This window comes from Lethenteron reissneri, chromosome 1, assembly GCF_015708825.2.
Source record: "Lethenteron reissneri isolate LAM-NWPU_2019-01 chromosome 1, ASM1570882v1, whole genome shotgun sequence".
Lineage (NCBI taxonomy): Eukaryota > Metazoa > Chordata > Hyperoartia > Petromyzontiformes > Petromyzontidae > Lethenteron > Lethenteron reissneri.
The window spans coordinates 9,333,399-9,345,708 of NC_083779.1; the positions used below are offsets into that span (position 1 = coordinate 9,333,399).

The 12,310-nt window shown below is 54.7% G+C and overlaps 1 protein-coding gene across 1 annotated transcript in view; it reads right to left on the bottom strand.

Annotated features, from left to right (window-relative positions):
• The window catches only part of LOC133341698 (ectoderm-neural cortex protein 1-like), a 98,952-nt gene that overhangs the window by 62,705 nt on the left and 23,937 nt on the right, over positions 1–12,310 (bottom strand). The window contains exon 9 of the mRNA XM_061550366.1: positions 8,485–8,818. Coding sequence (XP_061406350.1) covers positions 8,485–8,818 — 334 coding nt within the window. The remainder of the gene's footprint in view (positions 1–8,484; positions 8,819–12,310) is intronic.

The window sequence follows — 12,310 nt, forward strand, 5'->3', positions numbered from 1 at the left end:
GCGTTTTGCGGTTTTGAGTGGGTTTTGCGTGGGTTTTTCGTGGGTTTTGCGTGGGTTTTTTGTGGGTTTTGCGTGGGTTTTGCGTGGGTTTTGGTGGGTTTGCGGGGTTTTGCGTGGGTTTTGCGTGGGTTTTGCGTGGGTTTTGCGTGGGTTTTGCGTGGGTTTTGCGTGGGTTTTGCGTGGGTTTTGCGTGGGTTTTGCGTGGGTTTTGCGTGGGTTTTGCGTGGGTTTTGCGTGGGTTTTGCGTGGGTTTTGCGTGGGTTTTGCGTGGGTTTTGCGTGGGTTTTGCGTGGGTTTTGCGTGGGTTTTGCGTGGGTTTTGCGTGAGCAGGAGGGCAGCCGCGATGACGAAAGCGGCGGCGGTGATGAAACGATGAAAAATCACGACGCTGAAAACGAAATCGGAAAAAAACAAAAATGAAACGACCCGTTAGAAAACGGGGCGGACACCGACGGAACGTAGAGCGGCGCTACTGCTGACGCATCGGGGGCCTTGTCTGACGTTTCGACTGGGGACTCAAAGGCAGCACCCTGGATGAGCCCCGCCCCTCACCCCCTCCCGTGTACGAGCGAGACACGGAACTCGCCCAGCGTCTTTACGAACCTCTCTTATCACAACTCTCCTGTTTTATTGCCAGAAAGGGTAAACACCTCATTATTATCATCTTGGTTCTTTCGGTAAAGTCACGTAGAAGGGAAATAATAAAATAATAAAAATAAAACATAATAAAATAATTCTCACGACGTTTCGGCCACAACGCAAGCAGCCGTCCTCAGGTGAAGACCAGGTCTGTCGGGGAAACAGTGTCTGAGACAGCGTCTGAATGACGCTGTCTCCCCGACAGACCTGGTCTTCACCTGAGGACGGCTGCTTGCGTTGTGGCCGAAACGTCGTGAGAATTATTTTATTATGTTTTATTTTTATTATTTTATTATTTCCCTTCTACGTGACTTTACCGAAAGAACCAAGAAGATGAATCCCTGCAGTCACAAAAGCTTTAAATCGAAATTTAACCTCATTATTACTTTTCATCATTTTGGATACTGGCAAAAAGTTCCCGTCGATATCACTGCTCGCCGCGAGCTGTGAATCTTCTTAGACTGGCATTGTCTTTGTTTACACTATGAGACATCTCCTTTACCAGTGGCAAAATATAGTAGTAGGTTTTTACCCTTTAAACTGGTACAAAACTGACACCTTTAAACAAGGCATCATGTTTGCAATAACCACAACACAAGCAGTCGTGACTGCAGGGATTCATCTTCTTGATTCTTTCGGTAAAGTCACGTAGAAATAATTTAATAAAATAATACAAATAAAACAATATAATAATTCTCACGACGTTTCGGCCACAACGCAAGTATCCGTCTTCAGGTGAAGAACAGGTCTGTCAATGAGACAGAATCTGATAATGCCTTGTATAAAGGTGTCAGTTTTGTACCAGTTTAAAGGATAAAAACCTACTACTATTGTCTTTGTTGTTGTTGGCCTTTAGGCGTTGTTCTCTGGTGTAACGCCGGCGGTGAGAGAAGGCCGTGAAGACGGCTCCTTCCGGCTCTGGTGAAGGCCCATCCATCGCTATCAGCCCGCTCGCTTTATTCTTGAAGAAGGAAATTGAGTTTTCAGGTCCATACGGCGTACAGCCGTTGCAATCCGGGCACATTTATTGTGTCTGTTTCTCCCTTGCGACGGGACTTTGTAGTATGAACGTTGAGATCTATAAGGGCACGGGGTGACCAATACGGTCTCAATAGGTCTGCAATAGGGTAGGCACTGATGAGGGGTTGACAGGAATGCCAATCAGCTTCCAAGACAATGCATCACGTTATTATCAGAGCAACGTTTGTTAATTACAGACTTGATGATTGCTTGCAGAAGGTATCTATTTGTGTGTTTTATTGCCAGAAAGGGTAAAACCTATTCTTGACTCCTTCATCGTTTACGAACCGGCTACCGCGACCGCTTAAACCGCCGACGTTCCTCCCCCGCGGCGGCTGGAGGTCGTCTGGAGGTCGTCTGGAGGTCGTCTGGAAGTCGTCTGGAGGTCGTCTGGAGGTCGATCGGCCGAGCCGACGGCGGCGATCGCGGTAAAATCGAAGCGATCAACCGGCGCGTGGCCACGCTCCCTCGGGGCCGCCCCGGGGGGCCCCGACCTGCCCCCCCCCGCCATCTCCTCGCTCCGACCGTACCGCGACCGCCGGCGGTGGCGGCGGTGGCGTCACGAGACGGCCAAAAACAAATCCACGTTCGCGGCTCTCTCACCGCAGGTCGGCGCCGCGACACTCCCTCCCCTCCCCTCCCTCCCCTCCCTCCCCTCCCTCCCCTCCCTCCCCTCCCTCCCTCCCCTCCCTCCCCTCCCTCCCCTCCCTCCCCTCCCTCCCGCGTGTTTCACGGGCGTCCCTCGCGGAAGCGGATGTCGCAGAGCTGCCTCTGAGAAACCCCCCTCCTGCGAGTGGCCCCTCTGGCCCCGCACGCAGTCGGGGGGGGGGGGGGGGGCGGCTCTTCCCCTGCCGCTCTGATGCGCGAGGCTCAGCCAAATGTCAGCGCAGAAGCAGATTGACTGTGATGGGGATTGTTGGGTAGGCGCAGACCATCAACTCCACGGCACTTGAGAAGCCGGTAGAACCACGGCTCGATCGACCTGCATTCCTGAAGTCGCCGGCTCGATCCCAACTCCTGGCACGGCAGTCGAGACATTGGGGCCAGATCCGGTATAAACGCGGTTCACCGCAGTTTCGTTGATCGGCAGGTCCCGTGCGGTGGGGTCGTGTGCGTTGGGGTGAAGCGTTGTGCGAGCACCGGTGCCGGCTCGGCACTCCGACCCCTGACCCCTGGCCACCTGTGACCCTCCCGGGCAGAGCTTCTATGCCAAGCGGTCGGCCGCAGGGGAATAAAAAAGTAAAAATCCGTCGCCGGTTGAAATTGCAACCGACGGAGGATCAACACAAATTTCCTGGCAGTGTGCGTGAGTGTTGACTGTCCTGCCCTGGCCCTGGGGAAATGTGAGCTCATTAGGAGGTGTCGTTGCGTTGTTTTTTTTAACGCTTTACAACTCTTGCTTGAAAGATGTTTACCTCGTCAGCTCCGTCCCTCCATCTGCGCGTCCGTCCGTTGGTGGATCGCGCGATAGCGCTCGCCTGGTCCACGGAGGGTCGTGTCGTAAAGTTGCGTTGCCGTGCAATTGGAAACAGCGCGTCGGGCCTGCATTTGTGCGGAGTTTGTTAAGCGTGCACCGGTGGCGTTCACGCTGGGGACAGACGGATAGGGAGAGAGGAGGGAGAGAGAGACAGGGGGGGGAGGGAGAGAGCGGTCCAGAGTAGCGGGACACCCACAGATGAGGAGGGAAGACGGCAAGAAGCAGGCGCTACCAACAATTGCCCAAGTTCTGTGATCCTATATGCAGTCGACTCTCGATGATGGCGGGGAAGTACGGCCGCGGATAAGTCGATATTGCAGATAATCCAAAACTAAGCAGTTTCCGCAGTTTCTATCTGCCAAAAGCCACTAATATTGGCATAAATTATGTTTAAGTTAAGTTAATTTATAACAAATACTCACAACGATCGGCCGGTCCATGATGCGCGTGCTCAGTAATAATGATGATGATGATGACACTTTCCTGCTCCCGCCCAGCAGAAGACTCGGCCCACTAGGTGGGTGACAGCAGCAGAGCCACGCCCATCAACATCAAACTCCTCCCACTGTTGTAAAGATATTGCAACTACTGTACTGTAGAGGCAATCACCTGGATTTCGCATTAACCGGAGCAACGTTTTGGTTCTGTTGAAGCACCGTGTGACGAGTAGTAAACATTTACAAGAATAACAATGTCCTACTGTGTTTAGATTGTTAATTTCAGCTTGAGGGAAAGTCCACGCGTTTGTTAATTCATGTCAAAATCTCAGGTCGCGCGGTTAATGTTCGTCCGACTCGCTGGGCGAGCGACAGTCTTACAGCCGTCGTCGTCGTCGGCTACAGACGCAGCAGGAACTTGCCCCTGGGCGGAAACCCCCAGAAACCCCCAGAAACCCCCACACTCGTCACGAGCTGCGGCTCGGCCCGTTCAAGCGACGGCGTGTGACACTCACCAAGCCTCACGGCTTCTTGCTTTACATCTTGCCAAGCATTTGTCGATGATCCCTCATTTGCGGTGTCATATATTTATATATTTTTAATCAAATGTGGTCACCATGACGCCCGGCTCGGCGTGCACGATGGCCGATACGCTGTGAGGTATTATGGGCTACAATACGCTCTGGTTCGCCACGATACCCTGCGATACACTACGATATGATGGGCTACGATATGCTACGATACGGCTTTATGGGCTACAATACGCTACGATATGTGACGATACGCTACGATGCGATGGGCTATGATACGATGGGCTACGGTACGCTATGATATGATACTAAGACAAAGGACCCTTCCATGTAGCCTTAAGAGATTGTTGGGAATGTAAAACAAAGAAGAATAGGGTGGCAATGAAACAGAAGTTGTGTTAAGATGTCCAGCCATCCAAACAACGGCCTAAGTTGCTGCAAGGCATCAATTGACCACAGTACTTGTGGTGAACATGCAAACAAACACGCCCTGTCCATGGCAATGTTCGGTGGCATCGCCTCTGATTGCCCTTCAGCATCGGCAGCAGCAGCAGCAGGACGCTTCTCTCTGGCTTTGTCTCACCACCACCACCACCACCACCCAGGCGTGAAACCTAAAGTCGACCAGCAACAAAGACGGTTCTAGATTTGAAGCTTTCGTGACTGCAAGGATTCATATTCTTAGGTTTTTTCGGTAAAGTCACGTAGGTAAAAAAATAATAAAAGTAAGATAAAAGTAAGATACAAATAAAACGTCGTGATTTTTATTTTATTTTTATCTTGCTTTTATTAATTTTTATTTTTTTACCTACGTGACATTACCGAAAAAACCTAAGAACAACACAGACGGGCTGAGAAGTTGAACCCTGTCCTTACTGTAGTAGTAGGTTTTTACCCTTTTAAACTGGTACAAAACTGACACCTTTATTCAAGGCATCATGTTTGCAATAACCACAACACAAGTAGTCAAAAAAGCAAACAAAAAGAAGCAACTCTGATGATAATAATATGCACTGTCCTTGAAGTTGATTGGTCCACACCCGAGACGGCTTTCTTTAGAGCCTAGTCTCCATTGGTGTTGGACCAGATGACACCAGAAGGCGTACTACTTGTATTGTGGTTATTGCAAACATGATGCCTTGAATAAAGGTGTCAGTTTTGTACCAGTTTAAAAGGGTAAACACCTACTACTATATTTTGCCACTGGTAAAAGAGATCTCATAGTGCCTGTCCTTACTTTTCATTAGTTTTGATCGTGGCACAACAAAGGTCCTCGTCGTCACAGACTGTTGAGGCTACAGCTGTTGACCTGTTGAGGCTACAGCTGTTGACCTGTTGAGGCTACAGCTGTTGACCTGTTGAGGCTACAGCTGTTGACCTGTTGAGGCTACAGCTGTTGACCTGCTGAGGCTACAGCTGTTGACCTGTTGAGGCTACAGCTGTTGACCTGTTGAGGCTACAGCTGTTGACCTGCTGAGGCTACAGCTGTTGACCTGCTGAGGCTACAGCTGTTGACCTGCTGAGGCTACAGCTGCTGACCTGTTGAGGCTACAGCTGTTGACCTGCTGAGGCTACAGCTGCTGACCTGTTGAGGCTACAGCTGTTGACCTGTTGAGGCTACAGCTGTTGACCTGTTGAGGCTACAGCTGTTGACCTGTTGAGGCTACAGCTGCTGACCTGCTGAGGCTACAGCTGTTGACCTGCTGAGGCTACAGCTGCTGACCTCTCTAGGCCGGCAGGCCACGTCACGCCCGGCCACCTTGGTCTCTCCCGGGGCTGGTGTTGGCACACGCTGCTGTTGATTTTCTCCACGTGACGATGATGACGATGACGATGATGGTGATTATGATGATGTTGAGCTCTCGTTTGTGATGGCCACGTGGCTTGTGGAAGAGGGCTGCGTAGCTGATTGGGCCTCGCCGAGTAAGATCATGAATACGGTAGTTTAGTTTTATTCGTTTTTGTTTACCTTTCCCTGTTGTGTGTTTGTCTCGTGTGTTGTTGTCACGTTCTGACCCCGTGCTCCGACTGGACATCTCTGCAAAAAGAGCTTCGTAGCTCATCGGATTCCCCCTCCTGCCGTGTAAATACTGATTCTGAACTTAGGGGAGGCCCGGCACCAGTTGTGAGCTCCGCTTGCTCAACGACTCAGTGACACAGACAGTGACACAGACGCAGCAGTGACACAGACAGTGACACAGACAGTGACACAGACAGTGACACAGACGCAGCAGTGACACAGACAGTGACACAGACAGTGACACAGACAGTGACACAGACAGTGACACAGACGCAGCAGTGACACAGACAGTGACACAGACAGTGACACAGACAGTGACAAGACGCAGCAGTGACACAGACAGTGACACAGACAGTGACACAGACAGTGACACAGATAGTGACACAGACAGTGACACAGACAGTGACACAGACACAGACAGTGACACAGACAGTGACACAGACAGTGACACAGACGCAGCAGTGACACAGACAGTGACACAGACAGTGACACAGACAGTGACACAGACGCAGCAGTGACACAGACAGTGACACAGACAGTGACACAGACAGTGACACAGACGCAGACAGTGACACAGACAGTGACACAGACAGTGACACAGACGCAGCAGTGACACAGACAGTGACACAGACAGTGACACAGACACAGACAGTGACACAGACAGTGACACAGACAGTGACACAGACACAGACAGTGACACAGACAGTGACACAGACGCAGCAGTGACACAGACAGTGACACAGACACAGACAGTGACACAGACAGTGACACAGACACAGACAGTGACACAGACAGTGACACAGACAGTGACACAGACGCAGACAGTGACACAGACAGTGACACAGACAGTGACACAGACGCAGCAGTGACACAGACACAGACACAGACAGTGACACAGACGCAGCAGTGACACAGACAGTGACACAGACAGTGACAGTGACACAGACAGTGACACAGACAGTGACACAGACGCAGCAGTGACACAGACAGTGACACAGACAGTGACACAGACGCAGCGGTGACACAGACAGTGACACAGACAGTGACACAGACAGTGACACAGAGGTGACACAGACAGTGACACAGACAGTGACACAGAGGTGACACAGACAGTGACACAGACACGCCACTTCCTCCATGAATCACCCCCCTTGGGTGGAGACAAAGGCACAGATAAAGGTCCCCCATGTAGCCCACGCAGGCTGTTGGGAAAAGTGCAGTTAGCGAGCACACACACACATGTACAGACACACACACAGACACACACACAGACAAAAAAAGAGAAAAAGATCCCCCGTATAGCCTGAGCAGACTGTTGGGGCAAGTGCTGTTAGCGAGCACCTATGAAGGCCGGCACGGCACACGAGGGGCTGGGTGACCAGCACCACGCCCGGCCGCCTTTGTTTCCCCAGTGGCGATGTTGACACACCGCACCAGGCACTCATTTGAGGCTGAGTCGAGGGACGTGGTCTCACAACTACTATAGATATCACACGCCACTGATGTTTGCCATGGCAGGGAATTGAACTCGGTTTCCCAGGTTCGTAATGTATGTGTGTGTCTGGGGGGAGCGGTGGCGCAGTGGTTAGCACATTCCGCTAACCACGATTCCCGCACACGGCCAACACCGGTGACGATTATCTCTGAGCCGGTCCTGGGACTCCCCTGCATCGACTGGGCCTTAAATGAGTAGCTGGTGCAGTGTGCAACAACAAGCCTTCAAAGTTGCTCGCTGACAGCACTTGCCCCAACAGCTTCCGTAGGCTACACAGCGGATCTTTGTCTTTGTGTGTGAGTGCGTGCGCGTGCGTGTGTCTGTGTGTGGCAATTATCTTGAACCGGCCAACACCGGTGACGAGTGCGGCGTGTGAAACATCGCCGGTGGGGAGACAAAGGCGGCCGGGCGTGGTGCTGGCCACCGACCCCCTCCCCCCCCTCCCATCGCGTGCAACCCGTGCCGGCCTTCGTAGGTGCTCGCTGACAGCTCTTTGCCCCTACGGCCTGTCAAGGCTAAGCGGGGGATCTTTGTCTTTGTGCGCGCGCAAGAGTGAGCACGTGCGCGCGCGTAACAGCCGCCGCCCCCCCCAGCCCCCCCCAGCACCCCCCCTCCCGTCTCCCCTCGCCTCTCCCTGTCTCCACTGCCCAATCACCGGTGGTTTCCTGTGTTGGCACAAGTGGGGGGATGGAAGGCGTTGTGGTGGTGGTGGTGGGGGGGTGGTGGTGGGGTGGGGCGGAGGGGCCGGGCGGGGGGGGTGCCTAGTCCCCGTGGCTGGCCCAGACGGCGCCCCATTTTCTCAGGAGCCCGTTGTTTTTTGGGTTTTGGTCAGTCGTCTCCTGCGAGCCCGCGCCACGCTCCGCCACCTCGGATCCCCGCGTCCCTCCCGGCCCCAGGAGCGCTCCCGAGCGAAGCCCTCGGCGGCGTCTCCTCGCCAAGGAGACCCGCAGCAGCCACGGAGCTCGTCGCCGGGACCCCCCCCAACCCCCGGAGTCTTTTGTGCGCCGAAAGTTTGTCTCTTCTCGTGACCTCCGCCTCCTCCGCCGCCGCCGCCGCCCGCGGCTCCGTCTGCCCGGCCGTCTTTGTTGGCGCTCGCGGGGGATGCGGCGGCGGCAACAGCTGGAGCCCAGGGTGAGCCAGGGTCTGTGCGCGCCGGGGTCTGTCCGCTGCTGAGCGACTCGCCGCGTCGCCCGCGGGGTGCTGGCCAGAGGCGGCGGCGGCAACAAAAGAAAAGAGAGAGAGAAGGGAGAGAGGGAAGGGAGAGAGGCTGGAGAGAGAGGGAAGGGAGAGAGGGAAGGGAGAGAGGCTGGAGGGAGAGAGGCTGGAGGGAGAGAAAGAGAGTGAAAGAGAGCCATTGGCAAGTCTTGGTTGTGAGTTTCCGAGGGAGCGGTATTGTGCAGCACGCGGTGAGAGTGACTGCAGCAGCAGCAGCGGCAGGGAGAGATGTCTCTCTAAACAGCTCAGTGGTGGATGATCTCACATGTCATTTGTCGGGGTGATTATCATCCTCGCTGCTGTCGGACATCGTCTCTCCACACCGTCATCGTCATCATGATGCATCATCGCCGTCGTCGTCATCATCTTCCACGGCTTATTTGGAGTTTGCGTCTCTCTCTCTCATCATCATCACGGTGGCTAGGAGATGTTAACTACCTCGCCTGGTATGCAGGAGGTCGTGGGTTCGATCCCGACCCTGACGCCTGCTGCTGTGTATTTGGAGTTTACGTGTCTCTCTCTCATCATCATCACGATGGCTAGGAGATGTTAAATCGTTCGCCTGGTGTGCAGGAGGTCGTGGGTTGGATCCCGACCCCTGACGATGCCTACTGCTGTGTATTTGGAGTTTGCGTGTCTCTCTCTCTCCCGGTGTTGGCCGCGTCAATTTTTCTGCCGGGTCCTCCGTTTTTTCCCCCTCCACATTTAGAATCAACGTCACCACGCGCTCAGAGTCTTTGTGCTGCTGCTGCTACAAATTTCCACGCGTGGATGATGATGATGTTGATAAGGCCACTTCGTTCCAGCTATGAAAAAAGAGCTCTATAGCTCAGTGGGCCTTACCTGGTGACATGAATGAATAGTTGAGTTTTTAGTTTCGTCTCGGTGGCTGGGGGATCAACTCGGCCCATCATCCCTCGCTCTGGGGGACGGTAAAGTGTGCACAGGCTTGTTCTGGGAGTTTCACGACAGCGGTTCTTTGACAGAGAGACTCACCCCCCCCCCCCCCCCCGGCCACAGCACGGCGGCTAGGAGATGTGAACGACCTCGCCTGTCATGCAGGAGGTCGTCGGGTTTGATCCCGACTCTTGACGATGCCTGCTGCTGCTGCTGCTGCTGCCTGCTGCTGCCTGCTGCTGCCTGCTGCTGCCTGCTGCTGCCTGCTGCTGCCTGCTGCTGCTGCCTGCTGCTGCCTGCTGCTGCTGCCTGCTGTATATTTGGGAGTCTGCATCTCTCTCTCTCCTCGTGGTGGTCGAGTGGATTTTTCTCTGGGGTCCTGCAGTGCCCCCCCCCCCCCTCCACATGTAGAATGGACGTCACCACGGTCACCACGCGCCCCGAGTGTCTGTGCCGCGATGGATGTCCACGCCATGGTCACGGCGACCACGAGCCTCACTCTCGTTGAGCTGTCGCTCGTGGTGGCCACGTCGCTTCTCACAAAGGGGACTTACCCCGGTGACAACAAACAGTGCGGTGCTGCAGCAGCAGCAGCAGCCAGCAGCAACCAGCAGCAGCCAGCAGCAGCAGGCAGCAGCAGGCAGCAGCAGCAGACAGCAGCAGCAGGCAGCAGCAGGCAGCAGCAGCAGGCAGCAGCAGCAGGCAGCAGCAGGCAGCAGCAGCAGGCAGCAGCAGCGGAATTCCCAACGGGAGACAAAGCAAACTCTGCGCGGGCCCAGCTGGGAGCGCCGGGCGGTGGCGGCGGTGGCGGTGGTGGTGGCGGTGGTGGAGGTGGCAGTGATGGTGGCGGTGGTGGTGGCGGTGGTGGTGGTGGTGGCGGTGGTGGCGGTGGCGGCGGTAGTGGCGGTGGTGGAGGTGGCGGCGGTGGTGGAGGTGGCAGTGATGGTGGCGGTGGTGGTGGCGGTGGTGGTGGTGGTGGCGGTGGTGGCGGTGGTGGTGGAGGTGGCGGTGGTGGTGGCGGTGGTGGAGGTGGCAGTGATGGTGGCAGTGGTGGTGGCGGTGGTGGTGGTGGTGGCGGTGGTGGCGGTGGTGGTGGCGGTGGCGGTGGTGGAGGGGAAGTCGTCCTTGTCTAGTTGTCTCCCTGGGTCTGTAGCAGCGCCAGGAGACGCTCTCAAGGTGACTTCGAGCCGCCGCTGACGCGCGCGGTGCGTACGTGGCGTTTGTGCGCGTGTGTGAGTGTGTCTGTGTGTGTGTGAGTGTGTCTGTGTGTGAGTGAGTGTGTGTGAGTGTGTGTGTGCGTGAGTGTGTCTGTGAGTGTGTCTGTGAGTGCGTGTGTGTGTGTGCGTGCGTGAGTGTGTCTGTGAGTGCGTGTGTGTGCGTGTGTGTGCGTGCGTGTGTGAGTGTGTGTGCGTGAGCGCTTGTGTGTGAGTGAGTGAGTGTGAGTGAGTGCGTGAGTGAGTGCGTGAGTGTGTTAGTGAGAGTGCTTTAGTGAGTGCGTGTGTGAGTGAGTGCGTGTGTGAGAGTGCGTGTGTGAGAGTGCGTGTGTGCGTGCGTGTGCGTATGAGTGTGTGAGTGAGTGAGTGTGCATGCGTGCGTGAGTGAGTGAGTGAGTGCGTGTGTGAGTGAGTGTGTGAGTGAGTGCGTGTGTGAGTGAGTGAGTGCGTGAGTGAGTGAGTGAGTGCGTGTGTGAGTGAGTGAGTGCGTGTGTGAGTGCGTGTGTAAGTGAGTGCGTGTGTGAGTGAGTGCGTGTGCGTATGAGTGTGTGTGTGAGTGAGTGTGCGTGCGTGCGTGAGTGAGTGCATGTGTGAGTGAGTGTGTGAGTGAGTGAGTGCGTGTGTGAGTGAGTGAGTGCGTGAGTGAGTGAGTGCGTGTGAGTGAGTGCGTGTGTGAGTGCGTGTGTGAGTGAGTGCGTGTGTGAGTGAGTGCGTGTGTGAGTGAGTGCGTGTGTGAGTGAGTGAGTGCGTGTGTGAGTGAGTGCGTGTGTGAGTGAGTGTGTGAGTGTGTGTGTGAGTGTGTAAGTGAGTGAGTGCGTGTGTGAGTGCGTGTGTGAGTGTGTAAGTGAGTGAGTGCGTGTGTGAGTGAGTGCGTGTGTGTGTGTGAGTGAGTGCGTGTGTGAGTGAGTGTGTGTGTGAGTGAGTGCGTGTGTGAGTGAGTGTGTGAGTGAGTGAGTGTGTGAGTGAGTACGTGTGTAAGTGAGTGTGTGTGGTGAGTACGTGTATGAGTGAGTGCGTGTGTGAGTGCGTGTGTGAGTGTGTGAGTGAGTGCGTGTGTGAGTGAGTGCGTGTGTGTGAGTGAGTGAGTGCGTGTATGAGTGAGTGTGTGAGTGCGTGAGTTAGTGAGTGAGTGCGTGTGTGAGTGCGTGTGTAAGTGAGTGAGTGTGTGAGTGTGAGTGAGTGTTGTGAGTGCGTGTGTGAGTGTGTAAGTGAGTGAGTGCGTGTGTGAGTGCGTGTGTAAGTGAGTGAGTGGTGAGTGTGAGTGAGTGTGTGAGTGAGTGTGTGAGTGCGTGTGTGAGTGTGTAAGTGTGTGTGCGTGTGTGAGTGAGTGAGTGTGTGAGTGTGTGTGAGTTGAGTGTGTGAGTGA